Genomic DNA, 24150 nt, shown 5'->3' with positions numbered 1-24150 from the left:
TTGTGAGGATGCTTTGCAAATGGATAAACCCGCACAAATGTCTGAGGCGGATTGGGCCAAAGTCAATAAAAAGGGTGTGGCTTATATAAAGATGGGTGTCATTGATGACATTTTGACCGACATTAAGGGTTTAGACATTGGTCATGCAATATGGGAGAAGTTGAAAACTACCTATGAGATCACCACACCTGTTAATCAGGCGCATTTAATGCGCAAGTTGGTGAATATGCGGCTGGATGAGTCCAAGTCTGCAGCTAAGCACTTGAGTGCGATTAGGCCATATGAGCCAGAAAGGACTTGATGTCCTCACCTCTTTGAAGAGGGTTGATGGAAAATGCTCTAAACTTGATTTTTGTAATGACTGTCAGTTTGGAAAGCAAATGAAAAATTCCTTTTACTCTGGTGTCTCCTGTAAGTCAAATGTCTTGGACTTAGTGCATTTTCATGTATGTAGCATGCCTTTGAAATCGTGGGGTGGTGCTGCATACTTTGCCTCTTTTATTGATGATTGTTCCAGGAAGATTTGGGTTTGTTTGTTGGAAAAGAAAAGTGAAGTGTTTGCTGTTTTTAAAACTTTTCATGCATTCGTGACCACTCAGACAGGTAGAAAGTTGAAATGCTTGAGAACTGATAATGGGGGTGAGTTCACATCTAATGAATTTAAGTCCTTTTGTGACTTGCATGGGATCAAGAGGGAGCTTACAGCCCCTTACAGCCCTTCTTCAAATGGTGTGGCTGAAAGATACAATAGGACCCTATGTGAGAGAGTGCGGTGCATGCTGTCCACTGCTAATCTCCCTCATGAATTTTGGGGAGAGGCACTTAAAACCGCGGTTTACATTTGCAACCGCTCTCCAAACAGGTCCTTAAACAATGGCATCCCTGAGGAGGTTTGGTCTGGCAAACCAGCCTCATATGACCATTTACGAATATTTGGCTGTGATGCTTTTGTGCATGTTAGAGATGAGCTGAGGAATAAACTTGACCCGAAATCGACCAAAGGCATTTTCATGGGCTATGGTGATGAGGGTGAATTTGGCTATAGAGTGTGACTACCTCAGTCCAAGAAAATTGTTCGCAGCCGTAATGTTGTGTTTAATGAGGCAAAGTTGCTGAAAAGTACTTTAGCCTCTGATGAAGACATGAAAAAGGTCAAATTTCAGAATTCACAGCCGCCTATTACTTCAAATGATGAGCCTCATGGTGCTGTACCACAGGCTGAAACTGATGATCAGCCGGTTATCTTTGAGCGAGATGATGATGGATAGCAAATAGAAGCACAGGGAGGTCATGGACAGCAAGATAGACTTGCTGATTATGAAAATGCAGGTGCTGGAAATGAAAATGAAGGTGCTGTACAGCATGAACAACATGTTGAAAATGGCTTACAGCAGCCAATAAATGCTGAAAATAACATGCCTCCAGATGTAGATCCGATTCCTGAGAATGTAGATCATTGGGTACGCAGGTCTACACGCCTAAGAAGGCAGCCACATAGGTATGACCCCTCTTTGCATTATGTGATGCTTACTGATGAGGGTGAGCCTCTGACATATAAAGAGGCTAAGTCATGCAAATTCAGCAATAAGTGGGAGCTAGCTATGCAGGAAGAGATTAAATCTCTGTATGCTAATGATACTTGGGATCTTGTGTCGTTGCCCAAAGGAAGAAAGCCTTTTCCAAACAAATGGGTTTACAAAGTAAAGACAGTTGATGGGAAACCCAAGTACAAGGCAAGATTGGTTGCCAAAGGGTATGCACAGAAGGAAGGGATTGACTTCCAGGAGGTCTTCTCACCTGTCGTGAAGATGACCACACTACGTGTGCTTTTTGCTCTCACTGTTGTATTGGATTTAGAGCTGTATCAAATGGATGTGAAAACAACTTTTTTGCATGGTGACATTGATGAGGAGATCTACATGAAACAGCCCGAGGGTTTTGTAGTTCCTGGAAAAGAGCAATTGGTATGTAAACTAAAACACAGCTTATATGGGCTGAAACAAGCACCACGGTAGTGGTACAAAAAGTTTGACACTTTTATGCTCTCTCATGGGTTTATACGCAGCCATGCAGATCATTGTTTGTATATGAAAAAGGATACAGATGGCAGCCCTATCATACTTGTTTTATATGTGGATGATATGTTGCTAGCTGGGAAGAGAAAGACTAGCTTGGATGCCCTCAAAGATCAGCTGAAATCAGCTTTTTCCATGAAAGATTTGGGGAATGCAAAGCATATATTGGGCATGAGGATTCGTAGGGATAGAATGCAGAAATTGCTGTTTTTATCTCAAGAAAAGTACATTGAAAAGGTACTGGACAGATTTAACATGGCTGAAGCTAAGCCTCTCGGAGTGTCCTTACCTCCATACCTTAAGCTTAGTAAAGCCAACAACCCAAAAGATGACATGGAAGACAATGCTATGAAGGGAGTCCCTTATGCATCAGCTTGTGGCTCTCTTATGTATGCTACTCGTCGAGACATTGCTCATGTAGTGGGAATTGTCAACAGGTTTATGTCAAATCCTAGCAAACCACATTGGGAGGCTGTCAAGTGTATTCTTAGATATCTGAAGGGTACACAAAGAAAGTGTATCTGCTATGGGCAGGGTGCTCTTAATCTGCAGGGTTATTGTGATGCAGACATGGTAGGTGACTTAGAGACTCGCAGGTCCATTAGCGGGTATGTCTTTACAGTTGCTGGAGGGGCCGTCTCTTGGTGCTTCAGGTTGCAGAACATTGTAGCACTGAGTACTACTGAAGCTGAATACATATCAGTTACTGAAGCTTCTAAGGAAGCTATATGGTTGAGTAGACTCGCAGAGGATCTCGGTATGTCTATGAGTACTCCAGTGTTGGGATGTGATAGCTAGAGTGCTGTGTATCTGGCTAAAAATGCCATGTATCATTTACGCACAAAGCATATTGATGTGCAATGTGGAGGATGGTCTAATCACATTGACCAAGATCAAAACACAGGACAACCCTGCAGATGTTCTCACTAAAAGTCTAGGCAAGGCTCAGGATGAGCATTGCATACGACTAGTGGGAGTTGGTTAAAGGTTCACTCCGGATCTTTAAGTGGGAGGTTGTTGGGATGTAAAGGTCCTTTATTCACCTCCGTGCATTTTATACGTGTATTGTTATGTTATACATGTGAATGCACCCTTACATGCCCTAAGTATAAATACATTTTTTTCTTTGTGTACCAACACATTGTTGGTACACACAAATCGATTCGTCACTCTTACTCTCACTCACCTGCTCACTTTCTCTGCTGCAAATCTTCACGCTTCCGCTACCCGCGCACTCCAACAAATGCCAGTGGTTTGGGACTGTTTGGGAGATGGTGTAGGACAATGAGCCTGGCCAAGACAAAAGATGCACATGGCTCACGTAATAAAAGTCACCGTAACTGAGTCAAGTTACACTTTTTGATGTGGTTGCAATGATAAAAGTTTCTTAGAACAACTTGATGAATACAAGGGTCATCATCCCTAAAATTTAAGGAGTTACTATTTTTGGACCCCAAAATTTGTTCGCGTCATGATCTTCGTTTTTGCACGAGGATTAATTCTGTGGTTTGTGTCGAGGTCAAATTTTGCACCAATCATGGAGAATTTCAGACTAGAAGGTTTAAACAGGAAAGTTGTTACGTGTATGCCATGTGTCACAATTTGGACAGAAATTTCCAAAAGAGAGAGAGAGCATAAAAAAAAACGTAATCGGCAAGAGCGGCAAATCAAAGGGGGAAGTTTTCAGAGGGTGAGGGTAGATTGCTGCAAGTACATTAGCTATGGAGAGTACTTCTTCGTCTTTGACTCATGTATGGAGGTAGAGCTTGCCCCCTCTGGTCACAACTCTCTCTCTATTCTTAGAGGAAATGCTCTGCATGATGGGCTGATTCCGTCGAATGTACAGTTCTGTGTTTTCTTTGGTCTTTTGTTGAGGCAAGAGTCTCACTGTCCAGGTTCAGGAGCAATTGATTGCTTCTCCAATGTAGGCACTAAAGAAAGTGATGATCATGCCACACAGAAACATGGTTTTCAATTTTGATTTAGTGCAGTTTGTGGGATTGATTTACTGCTGGGATGATACCAAGGTCAAAGGGTTTGTAGTCCAACTGATATGGAACAGATCTAGAATGGAATAAGGCTAAGAATAGGTCAAGAAACATGTAAAAACAGTAAATACAGAGTTCTGCAAACTGCAATTTTGCACTTGAATTATTGAGTTGTGGTCACAGAAAGTGTTTTCTTACTTGGGATGTTGTTTTGGATATGCTGTACTGTCCTTATGTAATTGAAATTTGCTCAAAAAAGATGAAATCCAAGTTGTTCAGATTTTTTACTTTGAAACATTTCATTTTTTTTTCTAACCTTCCATCTTTTAATTGATAAATAAATATCGAAAGGGGTGCCAGACTTCAAAGTTCAGGGCCAATCTAGTGTCGAGTGAGGGAGTGAGGTCTTTGTTTGTGTGTATGTGAAAAGACTAGGTATTAATTGAAGGGACTAGTTTATGCGAGTCATAGACCGGTTTCAGTAAGGCTATTCTAAAAACCATGATGCAATAGATGAGATTGTATGCAGGATTACCAAGCCCGTGGAGCTTGCTTTAAACCATACTAAGCCTTCTTGAGACGATATACTTTGTGCTCAGAGCCTTTAATTGCAAATCTTGGAGGTTGAGAAACATATATCTCTTTGTAAGATATCCATGGAAAAATGAAGTCTTGATGTCCAACTGATGCACCTCCCAATGAAAGTGGGCAGCAAGGGCAATAATTCTCTTGATGGTAGTAATGTGAGATGTATGGGCAAAAGTCTCCTCAAAGTCGAGTCCTTGCTGTTGGGCATAGCCCTTGGTACCATTTGATTTTCTTTTAAGTTTGTAACCTCATTTGGTACCTTAGTGCACTTGTTGTGAGGCAAGTCACATAGCTCTCAAGTGTTATTTTCATGGATGGAATCAATTTGTGCCTTCATTGCTTCCATCCAACGATGATTTGAAAAAGCATCTTGAGGCTCTTCATTGCATGTTGTAGCCACCAATGCACATGTAAGAAGATTAACTTGGTCCTTACAAGCAGAGGCTTGTGTGCGGGCAGCCAAAGCAAGAGGTTGTTTGCTGTCCTGAAGAGTGTCTAGCAGCCAGCAAGGGACTCTTTTAGGCTGCTGAATTTCAGCCCTTGTATGCTCCAATTGATGAAAAATAGGGGATTGTTCTCAAACAAGGTATCATGATACTGCTGTTGCTGTAAATCAGGCTCAATAGACTGCTGTATTGTATCTGTAGATGGTGTAAATGAAGGCTGAGAAGAAGGATTAGCCATGGAACCATTATGGAAAAATGGTAGGAGGTTGTAAAGATAATTGAAGCATCAATAGTAGGTTGTTTTTGATAGTCCAGCAAGGGGTGAGAAGCATTTTCAGCAAAGATAACATCTTTGCTAACATTAACCTTGCTTGTGGAGGGTTAATAAAGATGGTTTCCTTTGCTTTTGGCACTATATCCAATAAATATGCAGCGAACAGCCTTATCATCCAGCTTATGCCTTTTTTGAGAAGACACATGAGCATACACTAATGATCTGAAAATCCTCATGTGTGAGAGAGAAGGCTTGGAGCCAGTCCATGCCTCATAAGGAGTGATGGTGTTTAAGGCTCTTGTGGAACACTTGTTCAAAACGTAAGAGACACATAGAACATTATTGAACTAAAAAGAATTAGGTGAATTCTTACTCTTCAGCATGCATCTTGCTATCTCCATAATTGATCTATTTTTTCGTTCCGCTACTCCATTTTGTTGTCGAGAGTAAGGAACAGTGCGCTGCTGATGAATACCTCGAGATGCAAGATACTTTGAAAATTGTTTGGAAAGATATTTGCCCTCCTTGTTGGTGTGAAGGATCCGGATGCGAAGCCGCTTTGGTTTTCCACCATATCAATAAAAGTTTGGAAGCAAGAGAAGACTTCGGACTTAGATTTCAGCCTATATACCCAAGTGAATCGGGATTTGTCATCAATGAATGTGACAAAATATAGAAATCCACCAATAGAACTAGTCGTCATAGGATCACAAACATAAGTGCGAAGGAGATGCAAAATAGATGGCAAATGAACATGAGAATCCTTAGGAAAGGAGAATCGATGCATCTTACCAAGTAAACAACCTCACAAATGTGATTTGATGGGAAGTGAAATTTTGGAAGATCTTTGACCATATCCTTTGACTAGAGCTTCATCAATGCTTGATAGTTAATGTGATCAAGCCTCTGATAAATGTGTATCATGAAAAGATTCTTTTGTTAATAAGGCATTGTCAATAGGATTTTTAGGGAGTTGTTGATCATAAGTATCAAGATGATAGAGACCTTTAGCGAGAGTGTCTATCAAGAAAATAGAAGAAGAAATCTTGTCATGATATACCGAACATTGGGGGCCATAAAAAATGATGTGAAACCCTTTGCAGGGGCCATAAAAAATGACATGAAGCCTAAAGTTGCAAGGGTTGAAATGGAAATAAGATTCTTCTTGATGTTGGGCACATAGAGAACATTATGCAATATCAAAGGAGTGCCCAAGATGGAGACAACCTGCACATGTCCAATGCCTTTAATTGCATAAGAGACATTGTTAGCATACATAACTTTACTCCCCTTATGTACATCAGAGAAGGATGAAAATAATGTTCGGCAAGAGGTGATGTGCTTTGATGTACCATTGTCGAAATACCAAGTAGAAGATGCATCAGCAATAGAAAAACACACATCATGAATAGAACGATCAAACTAACACTGAATGAAAAAGGTATAATTCTTAAATAGAGAATAGTTCGCTGTCAAGAGCAAGATCATACTCCTTTTTCTTTTTTGATGCAATGCACTTACAACATTCAGTGATGTCGTGCCTTGTCTTATGGCAATAATTACACCTCTTAGGTTTGTTGAATGTACCGTTGGAAGGATTAGGAGAGGATGAACTAGGATTGAAGGGTATCTTCGATGTTGAAGGAGTGGAAGAAGAAGAACGACTAGCATGAAAGTTGGCTGTTTTTTGACCAGCAACCTTGTTTTTCACCTTGGTTTTGGGTTTTCCACGATGATGGGTAGAAAAGGCTTGTTCGGTTGCCATGGTGGCATTGTGGTTCAAACGGCTTTGCTCCTTGTGCAACAAAAGAGACACAAGTTGTTCGAAGTTGTAGATAAGTTGGTTACTCATAGTTACCAACCACAAGGTGGTAGCAAAACCTCGGTATGACTCCGGTAGACCATTAAGAGTGATGGAAACAAGCTGGTTATTAAGAACTTCTTTATCACTATTTAATAATTGCTCAATAAGATTTGTGATGTTGGTGAGATAGTTATCCATATTACCTCCTCCTTCCATGCAAACATCTTCTAGTTGCTTATGTAGGTAAGCAACACGCGCTTCATTGCGCACTTGATATAATGATGTAAGCTTTTGCTATGGATCTTGACTCCTTGGATGTCTTGCACGATCGGATGTGTGGAATGATGTCACTCTTCATGGATTTAAGGCGATTAGGGTATGCTTTTGGGTGTCATGGCCATTCCATCAAATTTGATCTTGAGTTGGATGCGTTGTCGAAGAAGAAGATGATTTGGCATCATGAAAGCCACCTCGCAATGTGGAAGCAGGAGGTGGTGCTGATGTTAGAGAAGCCGGCATTTGCTTGCTGCTATTGGCAATATGCTATAGATTCTTCGCAATAAGAACATGTTGCATCGTGTAAACCCACATTGGGTAATTGGTGCCATCGAGCTTGTCATTGGCACCAAGCATGCTTGACAAATCATTATTATTTCTGGCCATGAGTGATAATCTGCAATAAAATAACATTTTCCAGGTGAAGAGAGAGAAAATGGATGCTTGAATAATAATAAGTCACTGATAGAAGAATTGTTGTCTACCTCAATGAAGCCAAATAATATGGAGAATAATAATTTATCTTGCTGTTTTTTTGCTTAGGAGAGAGAAACATGTAGAAAATAATTTTCAAAAATAAATTACCCAATGAAGGCAGTGAGCAGCAATATGCTAAAATAGAGATTAATGGCTAGAAATGCTCCAATAATGTAAATGACAACAAAATATCAATTTACCTAATAATATGGAAAAATAGTTAAATTTGTCTTCAATGGTGGGAAAAAATAGGGTCAACAACCAAATAATATGATTTTGGAGCATGTCGAGAGCCAAGAAAGTGAATCGAGGCAAAAGTCCTAAATTTTGGGCATCTCGGTGGTATAATTAGGCAAAAGCTTGGCAGCAAATTGGGTGGGTTTGGCAAAAACCCCCAATTTTGGTGCAATTTGTGTTTGAGAGGGATAGTTGGTGTGAATAGTGGTCTGTTGATTGAAAAAATGAGGGAGAGAAATGATCGCTTTTATTCAAAACGATTTTTGAAATGTTGAGGTTGTTGGGAAATAAGATGCCAGATGGTTGACTGATGTGGCATGGTGAAAAGAGCTTTTCGGTTGGTTGGTCAATAGGCGAAAGTGATGTGGATAGGTGACACGTTTGGCATGTTGAATGGCACATTTGCAAGTCAATGAAAGGCATGCATAAAAGCGACAAGAGCATAATGACGTGTCGGCAGGAGAGTTAGCTACTCGGAACAGGGAACGATGGGCAGGTCAGTGTGGTTTCAAGTAACATGCAACATGGTTGATGGTGTTACAAGGCAGTGTGGTAGTAATTGGAAGAGGGGAGGCAGACTGGTGTGTGAGTTGGTCGGTCGTGGGTTGATGTGACTAGTATCACTTCAGGGGTGGCTCTCTTCAGGTGGTAGCTAGGATCAATAGGGACTATCGATAGTATGCAATTGACAATTCAAAACAAGCTTGTAAGAGCTTGAATCTTGAGTGATGGGTGACAACCAACGAGCAAAGATAGTGGCACAAAGTGTGCAATTACCAATGAGACTTGAGCCGGTTTCAAGGGCTAATGGCTTGTGGGATAGTTGACCGAGCGGGAGGAGCTCAATGGTGATGGCTGGTAGTGAATGATTGCGAGTGATGGCAAGTGTAATGAACGAACTTTGCTCTCATACCATTGTTGGCCCAAGTGTGGAGTAATTGTGCGATTAATTCAATGGAAAATGAATGAAATTGAAAGAATTAATTGATGCACAACAATACTTGATCACGAATGGGAAGTAATGAATTAATATGAGAGAGAGATTACAACACTCTAGGCGATCACATTGAATAATGCCGCACTTGTGCAAATGAAGTTCAAAGTTGTTGGGATATAAAGGTCCTTTATTCACCTCTGTGTATATACGTGTATTATTTAGTTGTACATGTATAAATACATTTTATTCTTTGTGTACCTACACATTGTTGATACACCCTAATCATATCGTACTTTCTCTCTGTCACTCTCACTCACTAGTTCACTCTTTTGTTGTTGAAGATCTTCACGCTTCGCGATAGCCACTCACAACAATTGGTATTAGAGTTGACGGTACAAGCTGACAGTCACTGCACACAGTGCAGTTTTCATTGAGATTGGCGGATGGCATGGACTGCTCGACAAATCAGGTGTGACCTAACGGGACCGGCTCACGGGGTTGAAGAAGCAGATGACCAATGAATAGGTCGCGCAGGAAGGATGCTTATTTGGATTTTGATGATAAGTTGAGGGTGATCTTTCTAATCATGACACTACCTGATTCTTGGGAGACCTTGGTGGTTTCTCTTAGTAATAGCCCCAATCTCTCATATGATGGTGTGAAGGGTTCAATCTTGAATGAATAAATTAGACGTAAGTCTAGTGGAGAAGGTAGCAACTCAGCGTACAACCTTAGAGGCAGGGCTGAAAGGGAAAATGCAAATGTTGTGGACAGAGAAGTAGAAGCAAGAGAAAAGGAAAGGAAAAGAGTGATGTTACTTGCTATCAGTGTGGTCGGAAGGGTCACAAAAAGCTTGATTGTAGATACTACAAGAAGGAACAAGAGAAAAAGAAGACTGTAGGAGACAAAAAGAAGAAAGAGGATAAGACAGGTGTATCTGAGAGGCAGCCAAAGGCAAGGAAAAGGCCAATGTGGCCTCCAGTGTAGTCATAGAGGAGCTCTCACATGCAGAGGCTAATGTACTATGTGCAGTAGATTATGATGCCCTTGTATGTCACATGCAGGATATGTAGATTACCAAGGTTGATGTGATTGATGCACTTTTGTCAGTTGATGATGGTGTCACTCAGACTTGGATTGTAGACTCTAGTGCCTCTTTCCATGTAACTCCTTGCTTGGAGTGATTTGCTATGTTCAATGGAGGCAGTTACAGAAAAGTATATCTTGGAAATAACCATGCTTGCAATATTGATGGGATTGGCATTGTACACTTGTCTTTGGATAATGTGCAAGAGCTTGTGTTGAAAGATGTTAGATATGTGTCTAGCATCAAGAGGAGTTTACTATCTATTGGTTAGCTTGAATTGCATGGTTACATTGCACTGTTTGGTGGTGGTTTGTGGAAATTGAAAAAGGGTTCCATGCTGATTGCAAAAGGAACCAAGAAGGGCACTTTGTATTGTTTGCACTGTAAAGCTTTGAATGGCAAGTTTCTTGCAGTTGCTGAAATTGGCTGTCATTTGAAGTTGTGGCATGAGAGATTAGGCCATATGAGCCAGAAAGGGCTTGATGTCCTTACCTCTTTGAGGAGGGTTAATGGAAAAGGCTCTAAACTTGATTTTTGTAATGACTGTCAGTTTGGAAAGCAAATGAAAAATTCCTTTTACTTTGGTGTCTCTAGTAAGTCCAATGTCTTGGACTTAGTGCATTCTGATATATGTAGTATGCCTGTGAAATTGTTGGGTGGTGCTGCATATTTTCTCTCTTTTATTGATGATTGTTCTAGGAAGATTTGGGTTTATTTGTTGAAAATGAAAAGTGAAGTATTTGCTGTTTTTAAAACTTTTCATGCATTTGTGACCATTGAGACAGGTAGAAAGCTGAAATGCTTGAGAACTGATAATGGGGGTGAGTTCACATCTACTGAGTTTAAGTCTCTTTGTGACTAGAGGGAGCTTACAACTCCTTACAACCCTTTTTAAATGGGGTGGCTGAAAGATACAATAGGACTTTATGTGAAAGAGTGCGGTGCATGCTGTCCATTGCTAATCTCCCTTATGAATTTTGGGGAGAGGCACTTAAAACCGCGGTTCACATTTGCAACCATTCTCTAAACAGGTCCTTAAATAATGGCATCCCTGAGGAGGTTTGGTCTGGTGAATCGGCCTCATATGACCATTTATGGATATTTGGTTGTGATGTGTTTGTGCATGTTAGAGATGAGTTGAGAAGTAAACTTGACCCGAAATCCACCAAAGGCATTTTTATGGGCTATGGTGATGAGGGTGAATTTGGCTATAGAGTGTGGTTACCACAGTCCAAGAAAATTGTTTGTAGCCATAATGTTGTGTTTAATGAGGCAAAGTTGCTGAAAAGTACTTAGCTTGTGATGAAGACATGAAAAATGTCAAATTTCAGAATCTGCAGCCACCTATTACTTCAAATGATGAGCCTCATGATGCTTTTTCGCATGTTGAAATTGATGATCAGTTGGCTATTTTTGAGCCAGATGATGATGAATAGCAAATAGAAGCACAAGGAGGTCATAGACAGCAAGATAGACTGGCTGATTATGAAAATGTAGGTGCTGGTAATGAAAATGAAGGTGCTGTATAGCATGAATAGCATGTTGAAAATGGCTTACATACTTTGTGGAGTGCTCTCACAAGGCATGGAGGGAGATTGTATCCAATTAGTCTTCTTGCTTCGTGTCGTGCAAATTTTCTCTCTTGGTTTTTGAGTAAAACCTATGATCTACCATACATAGAGCTAGTTCTATGTAACAGGGAAGTTGCTTGGAATGACTAGAAAGAGAAGGTCACTTTATCACTTCACCATCCTTAGCTATCTTGCTCTTGATCCAGCATGAGAATGTATCAGAGTCAAAACCTCACTCTCATTCTTACACTAGTAACTTTTTTGTTTCTACCAATCTTCTTCTTACACTAGTAACTCTTACTCTGCATGGATTGAAATATGTCAACTAGAACTTACACCAACTAGTAGAATCCTTAGTCCTTATGGAGTAAAGCCATATTTTCTCCTAGTAAAATGCCAAATTCTTACAAATATTGAGAGTAAAAGCTTTATATCCTATTCCATGTACTTTCCAACCATGCAGATATGAAAAAGAGATCCTCCTTAGAAGAACATTCAAGAAGGATGCTAAGCCTCTTGGGGTGCCCTTACCTCCATATCTTAAGCTTAGTAAAGCCAATAGCCCAAAAGATGACAAGGAAGCCAATGCTATGAAGGGAGTCCCTTATGCATTAGTTTGTGGCTCTGTCATGTGTGCTATGATTGCTACTCATCCACACATTGCTCATGTAGTGGGAGTTGTCAGCAGGTTTATGTCAAATCCTGGCAAAACACATTGGGAGGTTGTCAAGTGTATTCTTAGATATCTAAAGGGTACACAAAGAAAGTGTATTTGCTATGGGAGGGGTGCATTTAGTCTGGAGGGTTATTGTGATGCAAACATGGCAAGTGACTTGGACACTCGCAAGTCCACTAGCGGGTATGCCTTTATAATTGTTTGTGGGGCCATTTCTTGGTGCTCTAGGTTGCAAAACATCATAGCACTAAGTACTACTGAAGCTGAATACATATCAGCTACTGAAGCTTCTAAGGAAGCTATATGGTTGAGTAGACTTATAGAGGATCTCAGCTTGCCTATGAGTACTCCTGTGCTGGGATGTGATAGCCAGAGTGTTGTGTATTTGGCTAAGAATACCGTGTGTCATTCACACACAAAGCATATAGATGTGCGATATCACTTTATCAGACAGATTCTGAAAGATGGTCTAATCACATTGATCAAGATCAAAACATAGGACAACCTTGTAGATGTTCTCACTAAAAGTCCTAGCAAGGCTCAACATGAGCCATTGCATACGACTAGTGGGAGTTGGTTAAAGGTTTACTTCGGACCTTTAAGTGGGAGGTTGTTGTTGGGATATAAAGGTCCTTTATTCACCTCCGCGTATGCATACGTGTATTATTTAGTTGCACATGTATAAATACATTTTATTATTTGTGTACCAACACATTGCTGGTACACCTAAATCATATCGTATTTTCTCTCTCACTCTCACTCACCTATTCACTCTTTTGCTACTAAAGATCTTTATTCTTCACGATAGCCACTCACAACAAAAGTGTCTTTAAATAATAAAAATTGAAACTCTAATGGCTTAGCTGTCATAGGAATCCCTAAAATAAACCCTAACTCTAGTGTCACTTAGTGCTAGGACACTAGGGGCAACAACTGCATTCAATGATAGTTTAAATGTCTGGGGAGCCCAGATCCTGGATCAAAGGGTATCAATGTGTAGTGCACAAGATAGCTTACATTTTGCGTGCATATGGGCTACCAGTTAATGGTGGGTTTGCAGCCAATCGGCCATTCATAGTAAGGCAACATTCGAATTCAGCCAATTTTCTCGATGAGACTGTTAAATTTCTTTCTTCAGTTTCCTGTCCATTTTCTTAAGTAATTCATAGCTTTCCTAAAGAGAACTTTTTAGTCAAATTCAGTCCCAAGAGGGTGTAATTGAAGAATTCCTACTGCCAAACCTTGATTTACAATAGAAATTAGAGTTTACCAGCCACTTGGATAAGAGTGCTTGGAATTTAGGGCCTAGTACTTGAAATTCAGAAGCTGAAATATAGGGAGATTAGAGAAAATTTTAAGAGGCCAGCTAACCAACATTAAGTTTGGGGCAGAATTTGTCATCCAAGGGGCAAGATTGACAATCAATCCTCAAGCAAACCAAGGGGCAAATTGGTTTGAAGACTTGTTGTAAGCTAGATATTAGTGTCCTTCAAGTTTTAGCAATACAAGTTCAAGAAATACCACAAGGGGCGCCAATTTTGGGGCCAACTAGGTGTCCAGTGTCCAAATTAAGTGGTAGCATTTGTAATTTTAGTTTATATGGATTTTATGCTTGTTGTAATTAGTGCTTAAGCAGGTCATTCATCACCCTATCTGAGAAGAAAGGCTGTTTTCACAATGAAAACATTTGCCATGGGTTGCTGAAAAACACACCGTTCTCAGCACTTTTGTTGAAATCTTCGCAAAGTCAGGTCCACTTGTGACCTCCTGTCAAAATGCAAGTGTAGGTTGCCCTCTTGATCAGAAAATGCAGCACTTCTCTCTTTGTTGACACTCTCTCCAGCCTTCTCTTGCATGCAAAGAAATACCCAAGCACCAAAAATAAACACAAATGTACAACACAACACAAGTGATAATGGAAGAACATAGAGGTGAAGAATGGAAGAATGAATGAACAATATAATGCTTAATGCAATAAACACACTCTATAGAGTGAATACTAAACCTCAAACTTCAGTGTTTGTTTAAAGGACCAGGGTAGAGAGATGAGTTGGATAGTGTCTTGTACTCTAAACAGACCTTGCAACATAGTAGGTAGCTTGTGTAAGCAATCAGCAGCTGCAAAGGCAGATCTGAGAGTGTGGATCAGGTTGAAAGTGATAGTGGTAGCAGGGCAATCTGCACAAGAGAAGATGCCAAGGCAGCAGGCTGAAATCGCAGTGTAGACAGCAGTCCACTGCTCCTGGGCAGGCTGGAAGTGCTGGGGCGGCAACCCAGGCTGTAGAAAACACAGCAATCTGCTGCTGTTTCGGTGACTGTTTGGTGTTGATCAAGCTTGGACTGCATAGGGAAGCAGCTGGCTGCAGTAAACACAGGGCTGGACAGCACCTGAATGAAAGTGTAGATGATAGCTTGGAAGGGTGCCTCAGGCTGATGGATGCCTGACTGCACCATGAACTGAAGTATCCTCTGAAGGAGGGGTGTAGGCAGTAGTGGAAAATGAGCGCCAGCAACAAGGATGGACTGAGTTGAAGGCAAGCCTTCTATTTGTAGATGTGTGGACCTTCCCACATATGAGGATTTGGCTTATGGGACATAGACACTCTAGAAGTTTTGTAACAATGAAAAGTTGGTAATAATATGTTTTGGGGCTGTTTTAAATAGCGAATTGAATGGTTTAAGTTTCTAATGCATTTCTTGGCTCAACACAGCAGTAGTCTTATGTGCAGCCCTCCTGTCTGCACTTGCATGGTGAAACTCCTCCTCCAGGTTTGTCCACCTATGCAACAGCTCATTGCTGTTCTCTTACCATGTCAGAGTGCTGTGATGCAGGAGTGAATGCATGGTTTGACCAGAATGAGTCATGAGAGAGAGAGAGAGAGAGAGAGAGAGAGAGAGAGAGAGAGAGAGAGAGAGAGAGATATTCTGTTGTGCTTATGATTGTACATGAGAAATATCAGCCGGTTCTTATTAAAAATGATACACATGGCCGCTTTGTGGTAGTTGAAGTTTTATTTGAAGGAGACATCTTATGGTTGTTGGGCCTATATGCTCTGAATGACCCTTTATCCCGCCAGGATCTTTGGAATACCTTGAAGACCTCCTTGTCACTTGGCAGATGGGGTTTTTTGATGGGGGATTTTAATATGTGTGTTGATTCTTCACAGTCCACTTCAAGGCATTCGGTGATGGACGCTCCGGAAAGTCGGGTGTGGGATGTGTTTGCTCTTGCTGTACTTAAGCAAGATCTATGGTCTTGGCTACACCCTCCTTCTATAGGGTTTACTTTCCATTCGGCACAGTATGCAACTACATGGTCGTGGTTGGACCGAATGTACATCATGCAGGATGATGATTTTCCCTCTCTAGCTTGAGCTACTTGCACAACCCATTGCACCTTTCATGTAATTGCTGGATAGACTCCCTTTACGTTTCAACTCCTCTTATTTGAAGCATTCAATCTTTCGGGGTTATATGCAACAATTGATTGATAGATTTTTATTGGACTTCGCCTTTGAGGGCACTACTTCCTTTGAACGATTGCTCTCTAATGTGCAGCGGGTCGCTCGACAGTATGGGATTCACCATGCCTCTCTTTGTCGGCGGCGTTGACATGCAGTGGAGGACTTATTGACTTTCGTTCGTTCTTTGCTGATGGACACTCCGGATGATGAATTTTTGCTGTCACTGGCGATGCGTTTGGCTGATCTTATTAAAGAGTTTCAGTTGAAGTCTTATCAGCAGGCCAAATTGCAAAATTTGACTGAGAATTTGCAAGATAGTGCTTGTCAAACTCATAAGTTCTTTCGTGCTCTGCATGCCTCTCTTGCTCGAGAAAATATGACACGACTCCAGAATTCAGGAGGTCGAATGGTCACTGACCCTCAGACTATTGTCAATATGTGCAGGAATTATTTTCTTGATCTTCTTGGTTCTTCTCAGTCACCTTTTGACCAGGTTACGCATGCACGTTCAGTCTTCTATGATCTGGTCCGACATCAGGTTCCACTTGATATGCAAACTACTTTGGAGACAGATATTTGTGAGGAGGAGGTCATGGATGTTTTGTTGCGCTTGCCTAAAGATAAAAGTCCCGGTTGGGATGGTCTCACCAATGGATTCTTTGAGAGTTCTGCTACCCAACTGGCGAAGCCATTGACGGCTATGTTTCAGCAGGTTTGGGAAACAGGGTTCATGCCTTCCTCATGGAAAGAAGGTCTTATCAAATTGCTTCCAAAGGTTCCTTCGCCGTCAATGTTGCAACATTGGAGACTAATTTCTTTGATGGGTTCGATGTATAAAATCTTTTCCAAAGTGCTGGCGAATTGGCTCCACAAGCATCTTCTGGCCATTGTGCATCCTCTTCAATATGGTTTCATTAAGGGCCACAACATTCTGTATGATATCTTAAATGTGCAAATGGCTATTGACTATGCAAGGCACTTTAGTTAGGAAGTGGTTTTGATTCAATTGAATCTGGAAAAGACTTTTGACTATTTAGACTGGTCTTTCCTTGTAGAACTTATGTCTACTATGGGCTTTGGCACTCGGATGTCCCGCTTGATCTACACCATTAGTGCTGCCGCTTCTTCGCGAGTTATGCTTAATGGTGGTGTTATAGAGCCCTTTGTCCTTGCACGCTTTGTGAGATAGGGTTGTCCTTTGAGTCCTCTCTTCTTTGCCCTGGCGACTCATCTAGTTCTTGCGATGTTATCTTCCATGGCAGCTTCTACTCAGTTGGCCAAAACAAGTACTGCAGTGGATTTCACAGAAACTGGCAGTGAAGTTTCTGTATTGGAAGTCGCAAGCGTGGCCCTTCCATGTCCGCCTCAAAGTGGCTCAGACAATTATACTGCCAATGCTCACATATTTCTTGCCATTGCTGCCTTGGACTCCGACTACTTTGAATGCTCTCACTCGGCCCATTCGTTTCATGTTATGGAAGAAGGATTCATTGCATGCAAGTATTTCGTGGATTTTGTGGTCGCATACATATACTCCCAAACGTGCGGGTGGTGGGTCTATTTTGGATGCTGAAACTCATATGCTGGCACTTCATTGGTCTCTTTTTCGTGCCATGTGTGTGGAGCATCACCCGTGGGCTGTTATAGCCCGTTATTTTCTTGAGGACCGCGGGCTTATGCATGGTAATACACAAATTTGAAGCTCCTGGTGGCATGTTCTTAATGCAGACTCTCGGTTTTCGAGTCCTTACTCATCCTTGCTTGTTCATTTGGTTGGCTCTTGGCAATTGGTTCTTCAGAAGGCGCGTTGACCGCTTAGATACTAACTCTTTTCAATTGGAATTGTTGGCAGCCTCGAGATTACTTTCATGGGAAGGCAAACATGAGCTCAGACCAAAATTTAACTGCATGGCCCGTTTGGGTTTGACTTTAGTTGGCAGATGCCACCCTTGCCAGTCGTAATGTCTTTATATCGTTTTGTTCTGCGAGGAGGCTTTTCAGAATCCCTCATGGATACCATGATTTATGGGAACAGCTTTTGTTAGTGCTCCAGAGCAGGCAACCCTTTCTTGCCCTTGCTGTGGATCGTCCTTGGGAGGACTGGGTTCTTGCAGGTCGGTTGAATTTAGAAAAGGCCTCAACTAACCAGGTGTACCATCTTCTGATTAAAGATCATCAATGGCTGGTTACTAAAGCTAATACTGTATGGGGGTTGCGGAAATCTCAGTCATGGTGGAAGGCAATTGTGATGGAGGGCTGGGTGAACAAGACACCTTTCAAATGCAAGGTCTTTCTTTGGAGGGTAATGATTGGTGGTCTTCCTCTTGCCTCGGCCCTTTCCAAGCATCGAATCTTTAACAGCAATTGTTTCTTTTGCACCACTACTGTGGAATCGGCCCGTCATCGATTTATCTCTTGCCCTCTCGCTAAGAATATCTGGTCGCTTTTGTCAGCGGTTTGGCGAGCTGTGGTTGGTTTCTCACTGAGCCCTTTCGATTGGGTTTTTGTACGCCCAAAATACCCCACACCGGAGCAGTTGCATATGAAGATCCTGTTCCATTTTCTTAGATACTGGGGATGCTGGCACAATTGGACTACTTGAAATGCCTTTCTTTTTGATTTGGCTTCTAATGTTCCGGGACACATTGCCAGGCTTAAAGGCCTCTTGCTTGGGTAGATAGATCTCATTCGGCACTCTGACTTGCTCCCTCAAGAAGACTTACTTCCTTGGCATATGGCAATTTCCTCTGCGTCTTTGCCATGACTTGTGTAACTTTGTCCTGGTTTGGTACTGACAGTTGACACATGTTGGCTTAGAGCCATCGTGTATCTTGTAATCGTGTAAACTTGTACCTTTTTTTCGTAATTAATACAATTACCTTTTACGAGAGAGAGAGAGAGAGAGAGAGAGAGAGAGAGAGAGAGAGAGAGAGAGAGAGAGAGAATTCCGAATGGTCCAGTTATGCCAACAGCCCCAGTATCGAAGAAAGTGATACATGAGCTTCATATGTGGCTGCGTAGGAGTAGGGTATTTGGGCTGGCCAAAAACCCAATCAAAGGGGCGCAGGGTGATACCAACCACCCCTCGCCAAACAGCCGACAAAATAAAAGAGAGAGAGAGAATATACTGAATCATCAGGGAAGAATCTGTACAATAGTATGTGTAGTAGATCCCTCTCAGAGAACCTCACAAGACCAATTGAGCCTCTCGGACAATCTGAATAATGACAACCACATGTGCAGGCTAATTAATAGAGCGTATCAGGAGTCAGGTTGGACCTGAATATGGGATGATTTTCTACAAATAATGCAAATAAAATGATCACATGAAATGCTGTACAAAAGCTGTCTGTGTTGGTAGAACTGGCTGATTAGTCATACATGCTGGCCAACTTATGAATACTGCTGTCTGACAATGCAATATACCCACGAATTGGTACATATAGGAGACAAATTTCTGACAATTTCACTGTGCCTTTGGTAATTATAGCTGATTGGTTCCATTCCTTATCAGTGGTCCAGCATTCAATAGTAATGTGCGCCTTGATGGAAGCTTCCTTATCATACACTTCTGTTTTTCATTGTACATATTAATCACCCCATAGAGTGCGTGAATTTTTTGCTGGTTAGTATACTGTGCTGTTTTAATGATCAAAGCAATGCATAATCATAAAATATAACTTTCATTTGAAAAGATAGTCATGTTGTTTTCTGCAGTACAAAGGCTTCCGGCAATGATGTGATTGGTGTTGATCCAGGGACAACAAATTCTTGTGTTGCTGTAATGGAAACTTGTACCTTTCTTGTAATCGTGTAAACTTGTACCTTTTTTTCGTAATTAATACAATTACCTTTTACGAGAGAGAGAGAGAGAGAGAGAGAGAGAATATTGAATCATCAGGGAAGAATCTGTACAATAGTATGTGTGGTAGATCCCTCTCAGAGAACCTCACAAGACCAATTGAGCCTCTCGGACAATCTGAATAATGACAACCACATGTGCAGGCTAATTAATAGAGAGCGTATCAGGAGTCAGGTTGGACCTGAATATGGGATGACTTGCTACAAATAATGCAAATAAAATGATCACATGAAATGCTGTACAAAAGCTGTCTGTGTTGGTAGAACTGGCTGATTAGTCATACATGCTGGCCAACTTATGAATACTGCTGTCTGACAATGCAATATACCCACGAATTGGCACATATAGGAGACAAATTTCTAACAATTTCACTGTGCCTTTGGTAATTATAGCTGATTGGTTCCATTCCTTATCAGTGGTCCAGCATTCAATAGTAATGTGCGCCTTGATGGAAGCTTCCTTATCATACACTTCTGTTTTTCATTGTACATATTAATCACCCCATAGAGTGGGTGAATTTTTTGCTGGTTAGTATACTGTGCTGTTTTAATGATCAAAGCAATGCATAATCATAAAATATAACTTTCATTTGAAAAGATAGTCATGTTGTTTTCTGCAGTACAAAGGCTTCTGGCAATGATGTGATTGGTGTTGATCTAGGGACAACAAATTCTTGTGTTGCTGTAATGGAAGGAAAGGTAAGTATTTTTTTCACTCCAAATAGGATGGGGAAGATTGCGATATTTAGTAGGCCTGTGAATGAATAATCATGGCATTTTGACAGCTCCCTAGAGTTGTAGAAAATGCTGAAGGAGCAAGGACTACGCCTTCAGTTGTTGCTTTCACAGCAAAAGGTGAAAGACTTGTGGGCATACCTGCTAAAAGGCAAGCAGTAACTAATGCATCAAACACTGTCTTTGGTGTCAAGCGGCTGATTGGAAGGCAATTTGATGATGCACAAACACAGAAAGAAATGAAGATGGTGCCGTACAAGATTATTAAGGCTCAAAACGGTGATGCTTGGGTAGAAGCAGGGGGACAGAAGCTGTCCCCAAGTCAAGTTGGGGCCTTTGTTTTGCAGAAAATGAAGGATACGGCAGAGGGTTATCTGGGTCGAACAGTCACAAAAGCTGTTATCACAGTGCCGGCATATTTTAATGATGCACAACGACAGGCTACAAAAGATGCAGGCAGAATTGCTGGTCTTGAGGTTCTACGGATTATAAATGAACCAACTGCAGCAGCTCTTTCATATGGACTCGAACAGAAGGAGGGCTTGATTGCTGTCTACGACCTTGGTGGTGGCACTTTTGATGTCTCGATTTTGGAGATGCTGGATGGTGTGTTTGAGGTTTTTTCATCTAACCTAGTTACCTCTCCTTGGCTGTTAGTAAGAGGAGGTGGTTTATACTACGCATCCTTTCTTACTCTTTTAGCATCATTCAAAGTTATATAGTACAGTAATGTATTTTTGAATAGTATCCTTTCTTTCTCCTCTTAAATTAGCACCACTAAAATATATGCTAGAGTAATGCATTATTAAATAACATCCTTTCCTACTTCCTCTCTCTCCCTTTTCTTTTCAGCATCATAGTATGATGCAACAAATTGATAGTATGTGCATTTCAAAACCAGGGCAGTATTGATTGTTAGCTAATCCAGAACATTCGGTAGGCATGTTACCTGGTTCTGATTGTGTCAATTCACATGGTGGCTCAAGATTGAGAAAGCAGTATAACTACTGAGTTAGGACTTCCTCATGCTTTTATGCTTGTTGATCTCTTTGTACAGGTGAAAGCCACCAATGGGGACACTTTCCTTGGTGGTGAAGATTTCGACAATGTACTGCTGAATCATTTTGTTCAGGAGTTTAACAAGCAAGAGGGCATGGACATCACAAAAGATAAACTTGCTCTTCAAAGGTTGCGAGAGGCTGCTGAAAAGGCAAAAGTCGAGCTCTCTACTTCGATGCAAACAGACATACAGTTGCCCTTTCTTACGGCTGATGCATCTGGTCCGAAGCATTTCAACCTCACCCTTACACGGTCAAAGCTTGAGGCCCTGGTGATGGACCTGATTGAAAGAACTCGCAAACCATGCAATGATTGTCTGGCAGATGCAGGGTTGAAGCCTAGTGAGCTGGATGAAGTACTCCTGGTTGGGGGAATGACCCGAATGCCCAGGGTTCGTGATTTTGTGGCCAAGATATTTGGTAAAGAGCCAAATAAAAATGTTAATGCTGATGAAGCTGTTGCCATGGGTGCTGCCATTCAAGCAGGGGTTCTTCGAGGTGATGTCAAAGATATCTTACTTTTAGATGTGACACCTCTATCTCTGGGGCTTGAGACTCTTGGAGGAGTATTTACAAAGCTAATTGAGAGGAACACCACCATACCTGCAAAGAAGAGTGAGATTTTCTCAACAACTAGAGATTTTCAAACAGTGGTGGGTATATCTGTCTACCAAGGAGAAAGGAAAATGGCTGCAGATAATAAGCTTCTAGGACAGTTTGAGCTTGTAGATATACCGGCAGCCCCACGGGGTAGAATACAAATAGAAGTCACTTTTAACATTGATGCAAATGGCATCGTCCAGGTCTCTGCTCGTGAAAAGTCAACAGGGAAAGAACAGGCAATTACCATACAGTCTTCTGGAGGGTTGACTGAGGACGATATACAGAGAATGGTGAAAGAAGCAGAGGCCTATGCAGAGGCGGATGAGAAGAAAAAAGAATTTGCAACTGTCAAAGCAAATGCTGACCAAGTTATTGGAGAAGCTGAAACAAAAATGAAAGAGGAAAAAGAAAAGGGATCTCAAGGAAATACTGGCAATATATCAAAAGCTTTGGAGGCCCTGAAGGATTCTCTTAAAGGTGAAGACATGGGAGAAATAGCTCAGAAAACGTTCCTTCTACAGCAAGTCTTGTCTGGAGCCAGTGTGCCACCTGATGCTGCTGTTGATACAACAGTTTCCGAAGCAGACTATGAAGAGGTTGAGTTGAAGGAGGAAGCAAAGAGTTAATGTAGGATTGGCTATAGCTGATTTGGCAATTTAGTATTCAACACTCTTACTCCCATCGATTTATTTATACCTAATATATTGCAATCTCTATACCAGACATCTAACTATTTGCCTAAAGGCAGGGCTGTAGGTGTCAGAAAATCCCCATTTAATGAAAATAGATATCTAAACTTGGTCGTACCTCTCATTGGCTATGTGCGTGCTAACTAAGTATATGCTGGACTGTCTATTGAGTTTCGGGAACTTGTTGCTAGGAATGGCTGTTTTCTGACTCATTAGTAATTGCCCGTGACTTATGATTACTGATCTAATGTAATACTTTTAATCCCTTTGAGAAGACTAGTACTAAAGCTTTCTGATCTTTCCAATGGGCCTTTGATTCAATGTGTGCAAAATGTTCGTTGGTGTGTTCAGTTGGTTATGAACTGTCTAGCTTTGCAATTGGAAAGATGCATAGATGTCCTGTTTAAGCAGGACTCAGGAAAGATTTGGTGTACTCCATGATTGTAAGCACGTACCTTTTGGGATGGTGACCTTGAGCTTCTCGCAGGCACGTGCACAAGCAACCTCTGTCATGTTTAACCTCGGTAGGGTGATAATAACTGTTGGCGTGAAATGAGTATTTGTGCTAAAATGTAGGGTCATAACTGTTTGGTGTGAATTGAATCGCAGTGCTAAATTGTAGCTGTCATGGTTGGCACACATTGTGCATGGAATAAAATGGCACTGAGCTCATCAGGCTAGTCTTGCCTAGCTGGCAAACATACTGCAGGTGGTGCTAATATTCACTGTGTAGAAGGCCGTGGAAAAGCTATCTAGCCTTGCTTTACAACCAAAGGAGGCTTTTTCATACTGCGCTTACTAGTATCTTGTGCCGGGTCAGACTTCTGGAGCTAACCTGTTACTGTCAATGCACGAAAGGCAGCAAAAAATGAAGCATAGCTGATATCTTGGGTATGTTGAGATATCGAGCTCCACTCGTGATACGCCAGGGTGACCGTTGTGTATTTATGTCACTGACTTGTCAGTTGCAGACGCGGTTGGTACACCGCCCATGAATAATAGCTACATGATAGCTATCCTTATCTACTCTAGTTCGTGGCTCAGTTAGTATGTCACCTTAGTTAGTTGAGTTTGGTTTGAGATCCATATATAGGGTTCTTCCATGAATAATAGCTACATGATAGCTATCCTTATCTACTCTAGTTCGTGGCTCAGTTAGTATGTCACCTTAGTTAGTTGAGTTTGGTTTGAGATCCATATATAGGGTTCTTCTATTTCTTTGTACTTGAGTTCTTTTGGCTTACACAACTAAGAAGAGGAAAACTGTTTTCAACCTCCACCCTTGTGTGTATTCTCCCATTGTG

At 41.3% G+C, this 24150-nt stretch overlaps 1 protein-coding gene across 3 annotated transcripts in view; it reads left to right on the top strand.

Moving 5' to 3' along the window:
• LOC148009212 (heat shock 70 kDa protein 10, mitochondrial-like) overlaps positions 1-22953 on the top strand; it is a 51555-nt gene extending 28602 nt beyond the window's left edge. The window contains exons 1-4 of one of the 3 annotated variants that reach the window (XM_087673696.1): positions 19616-19681; positions 20382-20460; positions 20547-21113; positions 21554-22953. In XM_087673696.1, the coding sequence (XP_087529822.1) occupies positions 20449-20460; positions 20547-21113; positions 21554-22783 (1809 nt within the window). In that variant the 5' untranslated portion in view covers positions 19616-19681; positions 20382-20448 and the 3' untranslated portion in view covers positions 22784-22953. Of the gene's footprint in view, positions 1-19615; positions 19682-19768; positions 20290-20381; positions 20461-20546; positions 21114-21553 lie in introns of those variants that run through there. The other 2 variants (XM_087673697.1, XM_087673695.1) reach the window with 2 other exon arrangements.
• Positions 22954-24150: the final 1197 nt, after the last annotated feature.

Source organism: Lygodium microphyllum, unplaced genomic scaffold (genome assembly GCF_053477565.2).
Source record: "Lygodium microphyllum isolate KBCC unplaced genomic scaffold, Lygodium_microphyllum_v1.1.10 scaffold_33, whole genome shotgun sequence".
Classification (NCBI taxonomy): Eukaryota; Viridiplantae; Streptophyta; class Polypodiopsida; order Schizaeales; family Lygodiaceae; genus Lygodium; species Lygodium microphyllum.
This window is presented reverse-complemented; position numbering and strand designations above follow the sequence as displayed.